The following is a 22,016-nucleotide window of genomic DNA, read 5'->3' on the forward strand; positions in this document are numbered from 1 at the left end:
ACATACATTATTCTTAACTTCCTTAGCCGAGCCCTACATTGCCATAATGAAAATGTCTAGAAATATCTCCCATTTCACCATAGATGCCTCCATTTCTTTACTTCTATTTCAGAAGACTTCTTCACTGATTTTCTTTTAATCTTATTCCGGACTAAAAGTGTCCACATATGGACTTACTCTGGAAAATGCTATAAATTCATACACTCCTTTTATCCCAAATATCTTTCAAGTGAAGACAAGCCCTAAAGCAAAGACATATTTGTTTCCCCATGAATCACAATGGAAAAGCTTGCTAACCCCACTGGCCAGACTCCTATTCTCTGCAGCTCCCAGTCAGCTTGCTTAACTTCCTGCGCTTTTACCAAATAGTTTTCGGGTAGATATCCTGCTTTAGCTCCTTTAACAGCAAACTGCTTCATCAGTGACTTATTGTAAAATTAGCTGTTGAAAATAATTGTATATATATGTGTATATATATATCATGTATATATATGTATCATGTATACATATATATAATTTATAGCAATATATATATATTTAATATATATATTTTGCTATGAATGAATAATGGTCCAGGTCACTGCTAAAAACACTTTCTGTCATCATGAGACTTGATGTGCCCACTGTGACGTTCACAAAAATAATAAAGTCGTGCTACTCCAGACCTTCAAAAACTGCAAGAGAATCTATTGCCATGTTTGAACATTTGGTGCCTTATGTTCATTTTATTTTTATCTATTGTTTCTTCAAAGAACAGGGGTGTCTCTTGATTTCAGCACTTGCAAATTACATGTGGCATACCACTGTAATGCAATTGCAAGCTGAAGCAAGTCAGCTGTTCTAGACGTAGAGAGCATCAGAGTACTCAGAAGTATGAGTGTTTCTTCTGCCTGCCCAGGCTCCCTCAAACATCGTTCCTTGCATTCCTGTTCCTTTAGGGCACAGAGATGGGCCATGTGTTCCCTCTTAGAGAAAAGATATATGAGAAAATCTCTGTGCACTGTGTTTATCCCCTTACTTCCTAGAGTAAGAAACTATGGAGACTGGAGCCTGGTTCCCTCCCATACGTACAGCATGGAACAAAAAAATGAAATATCTCATCTGAACACAGGTCTAATGTACCAAAATTAGCGTGCTGACTTAGTTAGAGTCTTCTTGGTGGAGTGTGTTCAGTAGATGATGACAGAAAACCACTTCCACTCCCAGCACTAGAATCCTGGGCTTATGGACCTTCAGAAGGTTGTGTTGCAGTCCTTGTCAACTATATGCAATCACTGGTGAGCCAGGCACACAGTGAGTAGTTTACACATCTACATTCTCTTCATGGCAAAAAAAAATCTCATCACTGTCATGGAGGTGGCTCCAAAGCTGGATCCAATCACAGACCATTGGTTAAAGTTGAATTCAGATGAAACAGAAGTTCAGGTGAGCACAAGGAGAAGCAACGATGCCACCACAGTGTGTCATTCCTGACAGCTGCACCCCTCTGACACAGCAGAGTCCTCCACAGTAAAGGCAACGTTTTTGTCTGTAAGTGGATGATATACCTCAGAAACTGGTTCGAAACTGGCAAAGGAATTCCTTCCAAAGCTCAGGGTCAACAGATGTACGTGGTTTGCTTCTCTCATCATATCTTCTCTGAGATGGATGAGCAAGGTGTATATTTATCTTTTAAATCTAATTCCAGGTTTTAGTTCTAGATACTGCACTAAGATTTGTCTTCCTCTGGAGAGAGGTTGCAATAACAAATCTATGCCAAGTGTTAGTCATGGATGCTACTGGAAGACAACCAGTGACTATGCCAATGAGGACAGAGTAAAACCTTACCATTGAGAAAGCCACTGGGAATCTTTCTGTATTTTAGAGGAAATTCAATAAGCTTGCAGTGGATTACATTTGTTGGAAGGATTTTCCACAACAGTAACTGTCCATGAACCCAAAACTGAATATCCCACTTCCTTCTAGAAGGCAAGCTTCCAGCTTGTATGGCTGCAGAGATAATCTTCCAAAGCTGTAATTAAAATTAAAAAATTGGTCTGAATCTGACAACAGCTTGAAACTCAGAGGTATGAACTTTTGTAATAATTAATTTGGCCTCAGTATGTCCAGCTATTACTTTATCACAGATTACTTTTGGTAGGTAGGTGTATGTGAGAAAGAAGACAAACTACAATAGTGGCTGATATGAATGCTGCCAGAAGAGGGTGAGAAGGAAGAAGACACTAGAGAAAGGGGAGTGAAAGAAGGATGGGTGGAGTTCAAGGAAGAAGAAACACAGAAGTAGCAATGACAGTATACTGTACAAATGCCAAACAACTGCTTGGACAATATATAAAGGACAGACTTAACTTTTGTCTACGCCTTGCCATGACCTCTTTTCCGCTGCTTGCCATGATCTCTTTGCCCTTTTTACCAACAAGTTAGCAATCCATGTCAGGGCAGACATGGAGCACTGACTGAGTTCATTCTCTGCCTCGTGAAGTGCAGACACACAACACATTTCAGTCTGTGACCAAGCTGGGAATTCCTGCCATGGGTCCTGCACTTCTTCTACATGTACTGATCCCTTCAGCCCTGCAAGGCAGGCTGATAAGGGTGTGAGAGAGAAACCACTGCATCTCAAATACGCTAACAGAACTATTCCTCAGCTGTAATTCCTACAACCTTGAGCATGCTCTCCCTATGGGGATCTTTCCAAGACTGCCCTTTCCAGGAGGACCAGGTTTCTGTCTCCTTGCCTTGTCCCCAGGGGACACAAGGTATGTCCTCACCACTGTCTGGTGAGGACTTTAATTTCCCCCTTAAACAACTGCTTGAGGTTCTCACAGTGTTTTTACAGGATATGGGCTCCAACTCCCTTCCTCTGATCTTTTGTCCAAAAGGACTTCATCACCATTTCCTTGTCTTCTCTCGTACCCTGAGAGGGTACAGCTTTCCATATTTTCCTGTCTCAGCATTGTTCCTGAAGAGAGACAGTTTTTCTTCTGATCTGCCCCCCCTCCCCACACACCCCTCCCTATTCCATGCCATAAAATTAGAGCCTGGAACTCACTGAACGGTGTCAGTGTTATGAATTTAATAACATTCAGAAAGGGTCTGTATAAATATGCATAATTTATATGGACATCAAAACCACTCGCAGCTATCAAAGTGAAGAGCAAAACAAACAAATGAGGTTCATTTCCAAAACAAAGCCCACACAAACCCTGAAGACGTAACAACTCTGATGACTCGGGGTTTAAACTGATCTCCAACTAACCGAGATTAGGATGAGACCTAAAGCGGGGGGCAGATAATCCTGCATCTGCCTAATGCGAAGTTTCTTGCACCTTCCCTCTGTCTGCTAAATTTCGAAGAAGGGATACTGGGTTTTGGTTTTTGTCCCACCAACGTTATATTGCTCTGAAGGGATGCTCTGGGCTGCTTCCTGTTTTTTTCCTGGGATCCTCGAATACCAGGACTTCTCCTTGCCTTCCTCCCCCCATCCCCTCCAATCTCCACTGAGTTTCTATATTAGTCTGAGTGGCCGGGATAGGTCTCAGCCTCCATCTGCGGGGATTAAACTCACTTCATCCTCTTAACTCAGCAACAACTTCCTCACCGAGTCCTCTCCCCGCCTTGCCCCGGGCTTGGATTCCTCCCCGGCCCCGTCCCTCCCAGGGGAACCGGGAGACGAGTCCGGAGCCCTCCACCCCAGCATCAGCACCAGCGGGGCAAGGGGCAGCCGATCCCGGGGTGCCGGGGGCCGGGAGGGGGCCGAGGACACCCCAACCTCAGGGGGAGGGCAGGGCCGGTGGGGGCGGCACCGGGGGCTCCCTGCGGGGGGCTCGGGGCGGTCCGGGGCCGCCGCCCGCCCCGGGGGGTGGGGGGTGGGGGGGGGTGGGGGGCTGTAATCCCATCAAAACGCCGTACCCAGCCGCCGCCTCCTCCTCCTCCACCTCCTCCTCCTCCTCCGCTTCCCTTCCCGGCTCGGTAAAAGCCCCGCCGCGCCCTCCCCAGCCCCGCTCCCCGCCCGGCTGCCGAGCACAGGGGGGACGCCGGCCCCGGCCCCCAGCCCCCGGCCCGGGGGGCGGCGGGGGATCGCGGAGCACATGGAGGTGCCGGGACCCTGCCTCTGCCCCTGCCGCCGCCTCGCCTCCCTGCTGCTGCTGCTGGCTTCGTGCATCGGCTGCGCGGCCGCCCCGCGGAGGAGCATCCCCCGCCGGCAAGGTAAGGCGGAGGGGAGGGCGGATTTGGGGTGTCCGTTTGCCCAGGTGCTCGCTTTCTTCGGGAAGTTTTGCCACCCTTTAAAAGCAGAGTCCCCCCACTTCGGAGCATCCTTCCCCCCCCCCCCCCCAGGAGCACCCTCCCCGCCGGGACGCCAGCGGGGCCGGGCGGGAGCGCACTGCGGGGATAAGTTTCTCGTGCTCGTCCGTCTGTCCGTCCTGGTCCCTGAAGCACCGGGCAGGACCTCTGCCTCTGGCCTCCGGTCTCGGGCAGCGAGGCTGCGGCATGGGTAGCGAAGGATGCGAGGCAGGGAGCGGCAAAAGTGGGAGGAAACGCCAGGGAGGCGAGAAGTGCACCCAGACCTGCAGGTACCCCGCGCCTCGGGGTCGCGCTTCCCAGCGGGGCGATGCGCGGTCCTCGGCGGACAGAAGTGAGAAGCCCGGACCCTGGGCAGCCGCCACAGCCCCTGCAGCCTGCAGCCTGTGAGGTTAAATTGAGGGGGGACGCGGAGCGTGGTGAAAGTTGGGCATTCTGCACGTCCCGAAGTCGCGGTGCGCAGCGCCAGGGACTAACCTAGGGGTCAGCGCTGGTTTGTGTCGCTGCCTTCAGCGGGAGCAGCCCGATGGAAAGTTTAGCAAGTTTAGTACGTGTTGCCTTAGCTGTCAAAATGTTTTCAGGGTGAGCCCCTTTCTGTGATAAAACGTTTCTGTCGCTTTTTTTTTTTTTTTCTTAGAATCAGCTTTGTGTGTTCTCTTGCTCTCGGGGGAAAAATATACCCGTACAGTTGAAAACTTAATACTTAAATGCAGCCTTGAGCTTAAAGTCCTCACTGGACAGATGGCTAATTTTACTGGTCTGACCTTGTCTCCTAGGGATCTAGTCCCATGATCCTTGGTGATCATAATAGCTACCATTAAGTACTTGAGGAAATTAGGTGGATGGTAGCTGTGAATGAGACGATTAGCAGATTGCATTAAAATATTGGATCTGTGGAGATGGGGGTGGAAAAGTGTAAATATTTTTAAAGATTTCTCTAACATACTGGTCTACTTGCTTCACACCAGGACAAAACTGGTGGAATTGTATTCCTCCTGTGCATTAAATTAAAATAGTTTAAAGCTTGGAAACAAATTAGTTGTAGTACTATGGAGGAGATGAATTAATACACCAGCGCTGTGTGTACCTTACTTTTGTTAGCTACATATTATTTTTTTTTCCTAACTTATGTTCTTTCAGGTTTTGATCGATTCAATTATCCATTTTCTATCTGTTTTTCCATATAAGAAGTAGTCAGTTTTACCTGGAAGCATTTTTCAAAACCTGTGCAAACATTTTAAGATCCACTTGTAGCAAGATTTGAAGAGGGAAATCTCCCAGAGAGCTTCTGTGCAGCAGTGTATAATTTAAATCCCATCTGCATTCTGCCAAGGGCTATTGGAATTACATGCTCCCCTAAATCCCGTGTCTGGGTCTGTGCTGTGTAATGTCGTTGTCAAAGCACAGAGAACAGGTGTAGCTCAAGGTAACCCACGTCTCTGTCTTGTTCCTGCAGCTTGTCATACGCTCGACAGCCAAGAGCAGGAGGGAACGGTCATTTACTCACACACCCAAAAGTAGTGGATGAAGAAGAGATTAGATAATAAAAAGTTTTTAAATGTTTCTTGTTCCCCTTTCACTTTGCCTTTTTAATAGCAGTGGAAGTGGGTCTTGCACAGAAGTTGTATCTGATGTGCAAGCAAAAGGTCATATCAAGAAAGGAGCGATAGAACCAGTTCGTTTCCAATAATGTGAGCTGGCTGGCAGGTCTTGTGCATCAAAAGAAAAAAGGTAGCCTAATGCATCTCCATTTTCCAAATTTTTCATTCAGAGCTCAGTTTACAAAGATCAATTTTGTAATCCCAAGAAAGCAGCAGAGTGAGAAATGTATTAGTGAAGTTAAAAATAAATAATATAGGAAAATTGCCATAAATGCAGCTTGTTAAATTAAACTTCAGGAAAAAAAGCTGTAGTGCTCAAATTTGAAACATCCTGATGACTGTTAAACTCATTTGAACATTTATTTACAGTTACATGATACATTTGCTGGAGACAAGAAAATGGTATGCCAGACACTTTGGGAAGGGCTTAAAACAAATCCTTAGACACTGTGTGGTGAGCAGCGTAGTTGGGAACAGATTAGGCTGGGATTCTCTAAATCTTGTTCTCCCAGAAGCTGGCACTCATGCTGCTGCTTTTAAATTGTTTTGTGTTGTTTTGTTTTGTTTTTTATTTTGCCTTCTGCAAAGCCACAGATTTTTCTGTTTCAAGTTTCAATCAACTGATTGAACGCTGAAAAGCCTAAACCTAGCCTTCAATGTGTAACACTATTACTGATATAAACATATATCATTGAATCTTAATGATTCTATGATTTTAGGGAATTATAGGGGAAAGAGCCAACTCCTTAAGTGACTTCCCATGGATGCTCATTGCATGAACTTGTTGCACTATGCTGTGTTAATACTTCTTTAGTATCAGAGTGTAAAGTTCCAAAGCCCTATAAAATATTAAAACCCATGATTTGGTCTGCATGGAGTAAATAAGATATTCATATCTAATACTTTGAGATTTGTTGTTGTTGTTGTTATTATTATGCTTACCAATCAATATAAACAAAGCTCGGGCTTGAATTGCCTAGCTTGTAGCAATTTCCCAGATGTCCATACTGGTTGACTAGGTGTGTAAATGCAGGAAGAATCAGACCTATTAAAGTCTGAAGAAGACTTTACAGGAGTGTAGCATTCAATATCAGGGCCAGATTTTTGAAAGGGCTCAGGTCCCAGGTCAGCAGTACAGCATACGACTTTTTTCCAGAAAATTTGGCACTGAAGTAGTTGAATTCTTTAGAAAATCTGGCTATAATAAGAGCTGCTGGATATGGAACACTTTTGAAAATCTAGCCCTATTTAGATATCAAAATAGGTCAGGCTACCTTGAAAATCAGGCCTACACATATGGAAAATATATCTGTCTTTAGGAAAGAAGGTTTTTATTTTACTTTTTAAAATATAATAAATTTGGGGGAACAATATTAGAATGGGTTGTAAATCTCTGTCTTATTAAATCTCGCATGTAAAGCATGTAAGGATAAGGCTGACCTACTGCTGAATCCAAAATCTCTTTAAGAAAAGGAATGAGTTTGAAGAGGGATGATTCCTGATGCTAGGGCTGCAGAGCTGACAGAGACAGTGTATATCTGTGAGGTACAAACAATAAAGAACACATGAATAATATATCTGGGGGGAGATTAATATCATTCTTTTATTTTTTCAGACATAGGTCAAAACGTGCTATCAGAATACACTGTTCAATGTCTTGAACATCAATAAATTCAAACAAAAAATAATTGTGTATGGATTTGGTGTTCATTGTGTTTGTACAAGTAGTGTCACGACATTGTGTGACATTTTCATTTTGCTTGGACTTGCAGTCGTAACTCTGTGGCCTGTATTCTGGTATTTCTTGCTAACATTGATTGATCCCACCAGCTCCTTGTGAACGTGTTTCTTTGGGAGCTACCAGCATTCTCTTAATGGCCTTTGGGAAAGAAAATAACCTTTTAACTGGGAAAGCACAAAATTATTTCACTTTAGCGTGTTCCTTTGTATGCCACTGTTAGTCACTCATTTTGAATTATGCCTTCTGATTTTAGTTAGCCTTATTTGCAGCACAGTGTGTTCAGTTCTGTCCATCCTGAAATCATTATCTTCCACTGTAAAAGGAAACTTTTGGTAAGTGTGTTTCTTTAGCAGCATTTTGCTGATGCTGCCTCTGAAACTACTGTACAGCCTCCTACTCAGAAAGGTAAAATTAAGTAACAGAATTTTTAAAATTGGTGAAATTATACCTGTACCAGAGGTTGAGTTTCCCCCAACCTTAGGAGAAGAGGGGTGATGTTGGAGTTAAGGCACTAGAGCGAGCCTTGGGAAATCATCCTGTCCCGAGGCTGCCAGGGACTTTGAGGCTTTGCCCGTCCTTCTCAGGCCAGGCTTTCTGTTTTAAAAGTGGAGTTATACTGATTTTGCACTTTTATCCTTTTCCAGACATGCCACATTAAAGTGTAAGAAGACTTTTATATGCTGGTCAGCACAGCTATACCCCAATCTTAGTCGAGGCTGATAGGCTTAATTAATATTATTACCTTACTAATATTGTGTAGGTGAGTGTCTCCATATCTTCCAGTGTGTCTTGCAGAAAAAAACTCTCTTTTTCTCTGGAGGATGCATGGAAATTACACTAATAACAGATACACTAGACTAGGCAGGGCACACTATATATCGTGTATATCTCTTTATGAGTGAGCGCATACAATGCTCAGATTTGTGTTTTTAAAGTTAAACTTAATGGGAGGGATTCTGAGTACCAGTCATCTGAGAGATCCCAAGGAGCAGGAGAACACCCTGTTGTCTTAGCACAGAAAATTTCAATGGATGAGGTCTCTTCAGTGCTCCACAAACCCATCAGTTAGCCCAGAGTATTCCTGGGAGTTTCCCATTCCTCAGATCAAACTTATATTGGGCTCAGCCTATAACTGAGGGCATACGCCCCTTTGAAGTTGTCAATAATTTGATTATTTTATACATTAAAGTGCAAAATTTGGTCCCCTGTTTGTTGGTGAATGTGTAGCAATGGTCTGTGATAATGTAATAAAAGACTTCCTAAACCACAGGCATGCAGGAGACTATGTTAACTATGTGATCCTGATTCAAATTTCCTATTTTTTTTTTTTTTCCTGTGCAAACAAATGTTATTTCTGGGAATAACAAATAAATAAATAAATAAAAAGCAAACAAAAACCAAAAGCCTTTTCTTCACAATTAATTCCAACTGAAAGGAAATACTTTTGGCTAAGAACAGGCAAGAATTGATTTCCTTTTTATTTTTGGTAAAGATACTTGCACATGAAAACCAAACTAGTTCTTTCATATAAAACAGAATCCCCATAACTCCTAAATGTGAACAACCAAGATACAGAAAATGTGAACGTTCTTTTTTTTTCTTTCAGACTTTTCAGGGTCTCTGAGCTGAGAAAAATCACAGCAGAGCTCATCTTTGAAAGAAACTGCTTCAGGACGGCATAAGCCACTGAAAATTGGAGGCTTAGGGGGAAAGCTCCATTGAAGCAGTTAGCTAACTCAAAGCTAGCTAATGATATGGTGTGTGGTGATCCATAATACCCTCCAGGTGAGAAGTGCGTAGTGTGAAATACACCAGGTTCATGGCAGCTCTTCTACAGAGCACCATGTAATTACACCCAGGAGTAAGGAGTGCACGTGGGGAATGCTCTTAAAGATTTTGGCTTTGAAATGAAAGAGATCCACACAATATTGACCCAGGGAACATTTTATCCAAGAGGAAGAGGACAGCTAGTGGGCTGTGGGGAAAACCATTTTTTCTGTCAGTGACTTGCTGGACATGTAATTGGACAATCAAAAGGCACTGGCTTTGTTTTCTTAAGAAGATCTTTCATTCAAGCATTGCCAAAAGTTATCCTGGATAATTTTTAGACCTGGAAGAGATGAACTATGACAAGGTGCTATCACATTCTGGCTTTTTGTGATTCACATGCCAAGTGTTGATAGGTTATCTTCTAATATACCTTGGTGTTAATAAACACCTTTGAAACAGTGCAGATAACAGTTGTGTTAAAAGCAATAGCTCTGAAAAGGGAACACTGAGTTTCCCAGTGTCCTCAGAGGATAGTGAAGCTGGTGTAACTCACAGAGAAAGATCTCCAAGGCTGGAAGAATCCCAAGGCAAATGATCCTGCACACCTCTCATGATTTTTTAAGTCACTTAAATTTTCTGACACCTGTGAAGATGATGGTGCAGTCAAATTTCAACATCTGTGTACGTTTGGAACTTGCAATTTGAATTGCCTTTCTAAAATGAGGGGAAATGAGCATGTTGTGAATGTTGAGCATGCACCTTTCAAATACAGAAATTATTCCAATTCTTCTGATGTGTCAGAGGCATTATTGCACATTATAAAGTTATAAACCGAGACCAGCTTTGTATTGCTGAGCTTAAAAATCTTCTGAAAAGAAAGAAAAAAAAAACTTAAGGGCAAAGATTATAGAGAATTTCACTCAAATTAAATTCCTGCTTACATGATAAATTTCAGCTAGAAGATCATTTTAGGAAAAAAAAATTGAACAAAGGCCATAAACTGCAAATGATTGAAAATTAGTGTCTAGGACACAAACTTTCGTGATATAATTAGAGATACCAGAAGCCAGGATTTGTTACTTGGAACAGAAATGTTAGTTCTGTTTCATATCCTGCTTTCTAGATAATCACAGGAGAAGGCGACATCTTTCTAAAAATAAGCAGGCTTTTTACGAAGATAAGTATTTTAAGAGCTGGTGGTTTTGCAGCTGGTACTCCAGCCATGTACATGGAGACCAGTGTCCTGCTGGCATTTTTAGCTCACGTTCTTGTTTCATGACGTTCCTGTTCCTACGTGATCCCATTTCATGCAGGTTGCTGCTGTTTTCATTTCAACTGAACAGTCGTACTGGCAGCACTATGGTATGGGGAGGTCTATGGTCAAGAACTGCAACTATCTCCATATATAGGTTAATGGACTTGGCTTGGTAGCCTGAGATGAGAATGTTTGAGCCATCTACATCTGTGGAGTAGTAAGGCATACTGATTATAGGAATGGTGAAAAAAGAAATCTGCAATATATTAGGGGAAGAAAGTCACAAAGGACTGGGCAATGCTTAAAATGATCAGAAAAGGGTAAAGAAAGATGCATTTGAACCAGATAATGCCAAGAGAAGGACACAGCTTGTGCGGAGAGGCAGCTGCTCTGGTGAGGTTTAGGGCCAAGGACTTGAGTATAAAAGTTGTGGAAACCACCAGAACAAGGAGCACTTTGAGAGGAGCTGAGAGTATTAGATATTAGTTCTGTAGGCATTGTGGCTGTGCATGGGTCATTTGCTGTTTGCTTGAGGTGCTGGTCTCCTCTTATACTTGGATGTATTTCCATGTCTGATTGTCTCTTGCAGCAAAGGTTTTGTCCCTCACAGTCACTCTCCCTGCTTTCACATACCAGTTCTTGTTTCTGGTTCTTCTGATATATGGCTGTGCCCTAGTGCTACGTTAGTGCAGGGATTCAGGTTAAAATAAAAACAACAACAACAAAAAACTCCATTTTAGTCACTTAATATTTTCAAATATGTATATATATATATATTATATATATATATTATATAAATATATAAATAAATATATAAGTATATATATATATTTTTCACTTATAAAAATAGTTTATGGAGAGACTTACTGTCTGCAAAAGATAGTGAAATTGTCCTGAATTTTATGGAGGAACTGACTTGGAGAATGATTTCCTGCTCCTTGAGAAGATGCTACATTTGTTCCCTGACCTGTCCTCCTGTAGCCTTTAATAAAATCACAGTTGCACTTGGGCTGACTTCTCCAGTCATGTTAGGATCATTATGCAGTGATATCTACCTATGACTTGCTGCCAATGCACAGTGATAACCTACTAACTTTTGGCACTAAACCCACACCATAACTTCTGTGCATTGGCAGCAAGTCACAGGTAGCTACCACTGCATAATGATCCTAAAGCGTCTTTGCCAGAACGTTGGACATCCCCATGAGTAGGGCTTCAAACTAGGAATGACAAGGGAGAGAAGATGCGGCCCCATAGACAGGTGAGGAAGTGGAGGGTCAGGTTGACAAGAAAAGCAGATGTGGGACCCTGAAACCAGCAAAATAGGGTGGGAGTGTGGCCCATCCCAAATGTATGTACACCAGTAAGGATGTGCAGACAGGACATCATTGTGGTGGAAACTTGCATAAAAAGAAAACATACAAGAGGTGGAAGCAGGGTCAGGTGGCCCAGGAGGAATGCAGACAGTGTTGGAGCATGCAGTATTGGGGTTAGGAAAGCCAAAGTCCATCCTGGCGAGGGACATGAAGGGCAACAGGAAGACTTTCTATAGTTGTCTCAGCAGCAAAATGAAGTGTAGGGAAAATGAGGATGGAAGGAGACCTGGTACAAAGAGCATGCAAAAGGCTGAGACGCACAATGACTTCACCTCACTTTTTGCTGGCAAGACCGACTGTTAAATATCCTCATGAATGACCTAGGTGGTGGGACAGAGTGCAACCACCACAAATTGGTGAAGATACGTAACTGGGAGGAGTTGGCTGATGGTGTCTACCATTCCGAGGGATCTCAACAGGTTGGAGATATGGTCTGACAGGAACCTCATTGAGTTCAACAAAGGGAAATGCGAAGTCCTGCATCTGGAGAGGACCAACTGGCATGTGGGCACCAGTATATGCTGGGGGCCGACTGGCTGGGAAGCCCTGGTTGATGTGCCCTGTCCTCAGCCCGCACATCTGTTGCGTGTCATATGGTCAACTTTGACCTCTTTATACCTTAATCTTTGTGCATGAGTGCCTCTGTGTGTGTGTACATTATATATCTGTGCTTGTGAGGTTTTTCTCTCTGACAAATTTCCATTTTTCCACAAGCCCCCCTTGAATTTTATTTCTTGTATAAAGTGAACTGCTCCTTCAAGAGTTCAGTTTTGCATTTTGTATCAAAGGAACATTGAGAGAGAAATTTGTCTCAGATAAAGCAAAGAGATTAAGAGACATCAAGGAGAGCATTTTTCAAGTAGCATGAAAATTTTCCTGTGGTTCCCATTGAAGATGGGAAGCTTTGGATAGTAAACTCCTGAGAAAATACACCATTGTTATCTGTTGATGGGAAAATAAAATTTCAAGATATTTGTTTGGCATTTTTATTTTTTTATAGGCCTTTATACATATATATGTGTATATATGAAGCTTTTTTTTTTTTTTTGATAATAGATATAGTCTTTGATATGTGGTTACCTATGCATTTACCCATAAGGACTCAGAAAAATGTAACAGCCTGACTTTCATCCTTATTTTTATCATTTTGTTTCAGAACAGGAATAGTCTACTTAGTATAGTTTATTTTTTACTAGCAATGCCTAAGAGTTGGTTACGAGCTTTAAGCACTGAGTGATCAACTTTGTTCATGTTCTGTGGTTTCTGCTTCCAATATTGTTTGGAGGGCCACATGTCTCAGTGTGGCGTATGGCAAACATGTTGATACCATGCTTGCTATAAACATGAAGAAAACATCTTTAGAATTATTCAAAACCAGACTGAATATTATCAGTGTAAGATGATGAGTGTATTACTAAAACACTGTGACATATGATTTTCTTGTGCTAAAATACAAAAGGAAAGAATAACCGCAGGAGGAGTGACCTGCTCAGTTTAGGCACATAATCCATTCTTAATCTTTAGGGTTAATGAAAAAGTTTTGCTAAAGCAAGCTCCTAAATCTTCTGCATATTTAGTCAGTAGTGGGCACCTGTGGAGAGGTTCCTAGTGCCTGTAACTTGAAGGGGAGGTGGGCGCTCAAGCTATGTCTTGAACCAGAACATCTGCTTAGAAAGGGTCCCCATCCCACCTGCTGTCTCTTCCCGTGTCCTGGTGTCCTGTCACTTGCCCTGCTCTGCTTCTGGAAAATATCCCATGGTCGTGCTCCTAACACCTCAGTTACATAGCCCACGGGAGAACAGAGAACAGCATTTTTTCTTCCATGGAAGTGGATTGGGTTCCATCAGATGGCACACGAGGCAGCCCAGAAGGGGAGGGTGCAGCAAGGTGTCTGCCAGGCCGGTGTGCACCAGAGATGTCAGGAATTAGGGCAGCCCTGCCCCAGTGCTGGGGCTTTGACAGATGAAGTGCAAGCCTGGTTTTAGGGTGCGAGTGCTAGATTTTGGCTCAGACTTCCAGGAGTACACTTGAGGTTATGCATCCTGAGTGTCTTGGTGGGGCTTTTAAAATGTGTCTATACCATGTCTGTACTGGAAGTGGGAAACACTTCCATTAGGAGAACTATTTGAATTAGTATCTCACATGTTGTTATAGTTCATGCAATTATTTTAGGCTTCTCCTCAGTAATTATCAGAGACACAAGGTTGTAAGAGTTATGTGGAGATTGCCCTGTTCCTCCTCACAAAGGCAGGATAGGTACAAACCAGACCTTTACTTCGAGATAATGCTTTACCCTGCTTTTACCCTTCAGCACCAGGAATTCCCCCAAAGCTGTGCCAGTGCATAACTAACCATGGGTAGATTTTTTTTTCTTATATCTAGCTCTTCAGAAATTCTTTAAAAAAACAGTTTCTGATTCTTCTCACAGCTGGAAGGCTGGGTCACTGTGCACCATGCAGAGTTGCTGGCAGCAGAGCCTGGCTGGAGGAGCTCAGGGAGGCAGTGGGGCTTCTCCTCTCTGCCCCTCTTTCTTGCAGTCTTCATGGCCAAGGCAAACCAGGAAAAGCCCTGATGAAGTCACCACTGACATTTTGCCTTCTTGTTTTTAATGGGATTCCCTGTGTTGCACTGTAGCTTGTCGGGAGCTTCGCCTCCTTCCTTCCTTTTCCTTGGGTTATAAATACTCCCAAGAGCACCACCTCAAGTGTACCTGGGGTGGATAACAGACACTATATACTGCAGCAGGAAAACATCATCTGGGTCCAAGCCTCTCATTATGATGATGTTGGGGTTTTCTGCTGGGTTTATTACAGTATTTTCAAGAACTGACCGAGATGGGGTTCATCACTCCAAAGGTTTTTTGCAGTGTGGTCTGGATCGCTGAACAACCTTGCTGCCTCTGTAGGGCCATAATATCTGCAGTGTATGCACTGCTGCTGATGGTGATGATCCAGTGGGTCTCCTCATGTCAGGATCCAATGGATTAAGAGTGGTGTGAGGATACGTGCTGTGCTCTGATCTGGGCTCTGCCAGGACTGTGACTAGGAAAGGAGCTAGCAGCTCTCTGCCCCATGTGCAACATCTATCCCCTCTGCGTTGCCCTCTGGTAGGTGACTCATGCAGAGCAGCCACCATCAAGACTTCTGCATTTCCTGATGTTTTTCGTGTTGGTGCTGCTGCTCAGTGCACCACGAGCAGGATCAAGAGGGACCATCTGAGATTCCCCCATTTCAGTCGTCATCTTTTGTAATTACTGTGGTTGGGAGATTCTTGCTTTCTTATGTACCCAGCAGTGGGAGCTGGAAAATGCTTCAAAGAGATGAAAAGATGGCACATTTTTTTCATTTAGGATTTCCTGACCTTTTTTGGTCTGTCACGCTGTCTTCGTGCTGCTGTGGTGTTTACGTAACCTAGTTCAGCCTGTAAAGAGCAGAGAAAGGAAAAAAAGCCCCTATCGTTGTTTCAGTGGGAGAGTGTATTATGGGCCACGATACACTTCGTTTCAACACTAGGAGTGGATAAATTTTTTTCTCAAAAACAACTTTTCATGGTAAAGTACCATTTCAATAAAACTCATTTTTTTGATGAATTAATGAAATGAATTAAGTGAAGTTTGAAACAAAAGAGATCCAAAGGAATTCCTCCTTCTGGAGAAGATTTGTTCTGAAAACTTCATTGGAGATTTAGTTGGAACTGTCTTGCATAAGGTTTTTATTCCTGTTTCCTTATTTCACGATGTTTGTAGTGACAGCCAGCATTTCAATTGTAAATTTATCTTGTTTCATGGGACACACATAGGAGGCACATCAACCCAGAAAATATAATCCTTCAGTCAGTACCTCTTAGGAGTTACCCAGAGAGATTGAAAAATAAAATAATGAAGAAACCAGCTCATTTTATTGACCCGTAGTCTAAAGATGTTATTTTTTTTCTGAAGTGGAAACTAGTAAAGATGAAATGAATCATCTTGTTCCCCTTAAACGAGTTAGTACAGTATTGCAGGTGGCTTGTATCGCTTATATTATTTTTATATTATTTCAGGACCTGTAAGTACCTTTGCCTAACTGCAAGTCTTGAAACACTATAAAAGCTAAAAAGGAAAGAAAGGGTCAAATGCATAATATAATAAAATTCTAAACTAAAATATTACAACTCTGATCTTTTCAGATATTCAATTCATGAATACTTTAAAAAAACACTGTTATCAGTCAGTCTAAGTTTCCAGTCTGATTCAGAATGAAAATCAAATTTGAGATGTCCACTAAAACATGATGAGCTTTATCCAACTCAGCTGAAGCACTTTGGTATTGAAGCTTGTAGACACGAAAAATGTATTTGTTTTAAAGGTTATTTTTCAACAGATTTTCTCAGAAACTGTTTTCTGTAGTTAGATTTTGGAGTCACCTTGTGACTGGGAGGAGGGAGGAAATTTCCGGTGTTTGCACTAGCAGTTTTCTTGCTGTAGCTGCAGTAGGCACTTCTCTGGTAGCTACCCTAATGGTGGTGTGTAGGAGTTCGATGCATGGGCAGAGGACAAGTAGCATGCCTGTTGGCCTCTGGGGGAGAGCAAAGTGCTGCTGGGCACATCACTGATTTGTATGGATGTATCCTGACCTCCTGTCAGCACCCTCTGAACGGCCACCAGCACCTCATCCCTCACCCATGGCAAGTGAGAGGGAGCAGGTGGACCATGTCATCCTTAAACTTCCAGGAATCTGTCAGCTCTTTGACTAGAGATTGACTTCATCGGGAGTGTTTCCACTGTCAGTAATGCAGGGTGAGCTGAATGAGGGCTGGGGCACAGAAAGCTACAATAGGAATGACACCTCTATAGGTGGGATAAGGTGGTTATTCATTTCTTTGTTTTTTTTTTTTTTTAAACCATCTTTAATTAGAGTTGCTCTTGTGAAGGAGAAATTTAAATAATGGTAAAATTAACTCCAGTCGAGAGAGAGGATTTATGTATTCTTCAGCTCCCATGGAGAGCTTGTTTGCTTACTTCTTCACAGTTTTAGCTGTTTTTGTGTATTTTTGGAAGTACAAAAACAAATAGATCTATATACAAGAAACTAAATAGCTGTAAATGGTGAAGTAAATATGACATTATCAGTTTGGCACTGTACATCTACAGCTGGGTCCTCATGTCCTTCTTGTATTTGCTATACTCTTACAGCATATAGTCATAGTATGTGTGCAAGTGCTCCCCCTTGGTTAATGACTTTTTTGCTTGGTCCCAGAGGCATTGCTTCTGTTACTGGTTTCATCAAAACATTTTGGACAATGTCAAACTTTCTGTGCTTGGATGGCTGGAAAGGAGAATGACAGTTTTTGGACAGAATGTGTTTCATTTAATTTTTATATAAACTGTTACCTTGTTTTTTGTGGTCAGAGCCTTCTTAGATATTCATGGGATTCAGCTGCAGAGGACATTTGCAGGGGGGACCACCAATGAGACCCGCCTTCTGTTTGGGAAGAGCTGAGGCAGATGAACTTGTCTGAGGGACAGGAGCAAGGAGAACCTGTGAACATTTGTGCCTTGCTCCCGATGTGTCCCACAGCCCCGTGTTGCACCAGCAAAGTGACAGCCGGTGGCCAGCCAGCAGGCAGGCTCTCCTCCAGCAGCTCCTTGTGGTTTTGCACTGAGCAGGGTGCTGCCAGATTAACTAACAGAGATTTCATGCTGAATATTGAGAAGAGGGGTACTTCTGACCTGAACTGTAGGGAGAGCTGCAAACAACAAGAGTTTTACCCTTGAAAACTGTTACTGTATTTTATAATCTAAGCATGATCTTTGTATTATACAGCCATAAATGTTTAGATTAGCCTTCATGTCATTTTTAGTGTGCTTACTACTTGATGTTCAGTAAAATCTTACAAAATGCCTCAGGCACACATTTATCTCAAAATAATGTGTTAGTAAAGCAGCAAAACATATTGCAGCAGTTGTGATCAGCTGACAAAACGCTTTGATATAATGCTGCAGCATGGCTGTTTGGAAGCCCTGACATCTTCTGCATCTCTGTGGCATAAACATTGCTTGTGTCAGATCCTGCAGCCTCTTTGTCATGGTTACAAAGGCAACGTTCATCCAAAAATGGACATTCTTTGCTTTCTGCCGAGCTGTGTGAAATTCAGACTCTGGCAAGCAAGAAGCATCTCTGAATCCCCAGACGCCCATCAATAAGCTGCAAGGTCGGCAGCGGTGACCGCAGAAAGCTGTGAGGACAGCCAGGCAGCAGGAGATACTCATCTGTGCCTTGCCTGGGCTGGGTCTCCCTTTTCCTCTTGGCTTCAGGTTCACTCAGGAGGAAGCTGGGTACTGGGCAGGGTGATCCCACACACTCCCCAGGTATTGCTCAGCCACTGGCCATCAGCCGGGGCTGCTCCTGGAGGCACTGCCAGGCTCCAAAGGCACTGATGCCTGATTCCTCAGCATGAGGAGAGTTTTTTTAGGGAGAGTCAAGCAAAGAGGATGGAAGTATCAACCTCTCTGGCCCCTTGCTCTCATTTTCACTGGCATAAGTTAGGACTTTTCCTGCAGTGACAATCTACAGGCTGGTGTAAATGAGGTCAGTATTTGGCTCTCTGTGATGCTCTGATCATCTGCAAACTAGAGATAATAGTGTTTAGTAGGGCTGGGTGAATAATTCATGGTGCAGTTCTTTACCAACAGATGTTACCTCTCTGTGTTTGCAGATAGTCTGCAAATGGATTGCATTTTTTTTTCCAAATTTATTTGTTGTTCCAAATTATTCACCAAATACTTTCTGTAAATAATTTTATTGGCCTACAATGTGTTCAGAATATGAACCTGAAGCTGTTTTATATGAGTATTTGCCACTGATGGTTAAAATCTGTTATTTCAGCAACTGTGCCTCCCAGCAAACTTGTCTGATCGAACCTCCCCAGAAAGTAATGTATTAGTTTTTGGCATCTCAGGAACAAGTTTAAAGGCCTGTGGGTTGCTCAGCTGCATTGCCTGAAGCACTGGCTGGTTGTTTGTTTAGGACATGTTTTGCTCCTCCTCGTCCCTTCTTGGGGATCTGGGTGAAGGGAGGTGCTGACCTGTCCCTGGGAAGAGGCCGAAGGAGGCTGCAGCTCCCTGCTTACTGCCTGGGAAATGGGAAGTGCTGGGATGTGGTCTGGGAATGCCTCTGAAGGTTTGTGTTTGCGGAGTAAGGCTCTGCTAGCACAGGCTGCAATTCTCTGCAATGTTTGCATTAACGCTGCTTACACCGTCCTAGTGAATAACGACAATTCATGCAGTTAGAGCAGCAAGCATGTTTTCCCTCCTTAATGTACAAGTGCAGCATTGTTCTATTACATCCACAAGATGCTATGAGAGTGTGTTAGTTTTCAGGGTTTCTTCCAGGCTGAATTGACACGCAAGATCCTTGGCGTGTGTAGAAAATGCAAACCTGTAACATACAGCTGGTCATTCCTTTTTCTGAGGGTGTATCGTTTGTTAGTTTTCCTTTCCTGTATTGTTTCGAAAGAAAAATGTATATTTTTTAAAGACAGTTCTTGATGAGGTGCCCGCTGGATGTGGTCCTTGTAGAGTCTTGCGCAGGACATGGTCACCTGGTGTCCTAGGGATTTATTTATTTATTTATTTATTTATTTATTTATTTTTAAGTAAGAATGGCTGAAGCTTCAGGTATAAAGAATAAAAGGGAAAAAATCTTGACCCTCTTAGACCTCGTTTATATTTATCCTTTCACGATTGCACGTAGCACTCTCTGGGAGTTCTTGCAGTGGGAAAGAGAAATAAATAGGTGAAAGGACCAGGAAAACAAGGGATTGATGTTAACTGAAAGGCGTAGACCCCACCTGTTTGTTGAAATTTTTGAAAGTGGTAAAACAAAAGGCTTTCTATCAGTGGGAAAATGCACGATCACCTTGAAAAGGGACAGAATATCAGATCTGTTCTTGGTTTAATTTCTTAGGTATTGATGTTGATCGATACACTGCAGAGTTTGTAAGCTGCTAAGTTTTGTATTCAGCTTCAAATCAAATACGTTGGTGGAAGTGACAAGTGTAAATCTGATGTAGGCTTGCTTCACATCTAAAAATGACCTTTACAGTAGCTTGATTGCTCTTGATGTTTTGTCAGAACTAGTGGGGAAGAAAACGTTTTTCTTTGCCTTTAATTACAATTTTCATAGGTAAAAGAATGCAAAAACCTAAATATAATAAAAACATTGCCTAGAAAAAAAAATGAAGCTGCTCTTAAAACATTTTAATCAGTGCTCTGTTGCAGCTGTTTGTTATATGGGTTTGTTTTCAAGAGCATGAACGATGGCTGTTTGGAGAACTTATGCTGAAAACTTTGGCCTGTTATTTTCCCAAAATGCAAACACGGTCACACCCAGTACGATTCCCACTGCCCAAGAGCACTGGTGGGAGGTCGCTCCCTTGGATCATGAGATGTGTTGTATGGAGGCTTCCAAGCAAGTGGCTAAGTGCTTTCAGCCAGGAGAGTTGCAATTGCCACTGCTGCCTCTCTCCACGAGGGAGAGCTTCATGCTTGCCCCATGCCATGTTTGCAGCACCTTCATCATTTGTTCTGCCCGCAGAGGGCAGATACCAGCCCCATGCCTGCACAGCGGTTACAGGAGAGGCCCTGGGCACAGGTTCCTCAGGTCTGTTGAGAAATGGAAGTTTCTTCTCAGAGCCTCTCTCACTTTGAGGGATGACCATTTTGTAACCAGCGTTATTTTACTAGAGAAAGTACACTTGCTTTTCTTTTTCTAAACCTAATGATATTCCTCAGTTAATTGATAAGGGTTTTTGGTAATACCATCAATGAAATATATGAAACATATTTGAAACTTATGGCACCATTCTGGGCACCACAGTACAAAAAGGACATTAAACTGTTGGAGAGTGTCTAGAGGAGGGCGACGAAGATGGTGAAGGGCCTAGAGGGGAAGACATATGAGGAGAGGCTGAGGTCACTGGGCCTGTTCAGCCTGGAGAAGAGGAGGCTGAGGGGGGCCCTCATCGCGGCCTACAACTTCCTCATGAGGGGGAGTGGAGAGGCAGCTGACCTATTCTCTGTAATCACCAGTGACAGGACCCGCAGGAATGGTGTCAAGCTGAGGCAGGGGAAGTTTAGGCTGGACATCAGGAAGAGGTTCTTCACGGAGAGGGTGGTTGCACACTGGAACAGGCTCCCCAGTGAAGCAGTCACTGCACCAAGCCTGTCTGAATTTAAGAAGAGATTGGACTGTGCACTTAGTTACATGGTCTAAACTTTTGGGTAGACCTGTGTGGTGCCAGGAGTTGGACTTGATGATCCTTATGGATCCCTTCCAACTCGGGATATTCTATGAACATATTTGAAAACTGGGAATTCCCCGAGGAATGTCTCAGTCCCCTGCATAAGAAGGTGAAGGTCTTATTGCACCGGAGATTTGCTCCAGCTGTAGAGCAGACAAGGTCCTACACCTGCCCCTTTTGAGGACAATTGCTAACATGATACTAGAGATGTGGCACTCAGGGTTTTCTCATCTTCCCACCTTTTTTATTTGAAGCAGCCAAATTAGCCTCTGTGCTGAAAGGCCAACCTCTACAACAGAAAGATAAGGAGGTGGTACTGTGAGGTCAACATAGCCACATAAAAGTGATGGCAAGACCAGAGGACCCATCACCATAGCCTGCAACCAGACTGGGGCCAGCAGGAGCTAAGAGGTCCTTTGTGCTTTTTTGATTGGGTTAAACTTTGCTTCTTACTTAAGTGATTGCCATTTCCATCTATAGGTGTTGTGAAGGGATTGAGGCTTCAGAGGCTGGTGGTCATCAGGAGGCTTCTTGGTGGCTAGTAAAGGAGGCTTGCCATCCTGTGCCAAAGCAGCAAAGGGCAGAGGATTAGACATGGTTTGGTTTGGGTTTGGTTTTCCTCACACCAAGGCGTTTCTGTTGGATGTGGAGCTGTGAGGGGTAAGGTGTCTATGAGGTGTCCTGATTTG

General features: G+C 43.1%; 1 protein-coding gene across 3 annotated transcripts in view; it reads left to right on the plus strand.

The window, feature by feature from the left end:
* Positions 1 to 3,924: 3,924 nt before the first annotated feature.
* Positions 3,925 to 22,016, plus strand: part of EGFLAM (EGF like, fibronectin type III and laminin G domains) — a 75,837-nt gene continuing 57,745 nt past the window's right edge. For 2 of the 3 annotated variants that reach the window (XM_066988903.1, XM_066988902.1), the window contains exon 1: positions 3,925 to 4,209. In XM_066988903.1, coding sequence (XP_066845004.1) covers positions 4,092 to 4,209 — 118 coding nt within the window. In that variant the 5' untranslated portion in view covers positions 3,925 to 4,091. The remainder of the gene's footprint in view (positions 4,210 to 22,016) is intronic. The other variant, XM_066988904.1, reaches the window with a different exon arrangement.

This window comes from Anser cygnoides, chromosome Z (genome assembly GCF_040182565.1).
Source record: "Anser cygnoides isolate HZ-2024a breed goose chromosome Z, Taihu_goose_T2T_genome, whole genome shotgun sequence".
NCBI lineage: Eukaryota > Metazoa > Chordata > Aves > Anseriformes > Anatidae > Anser > Anser cygnoides.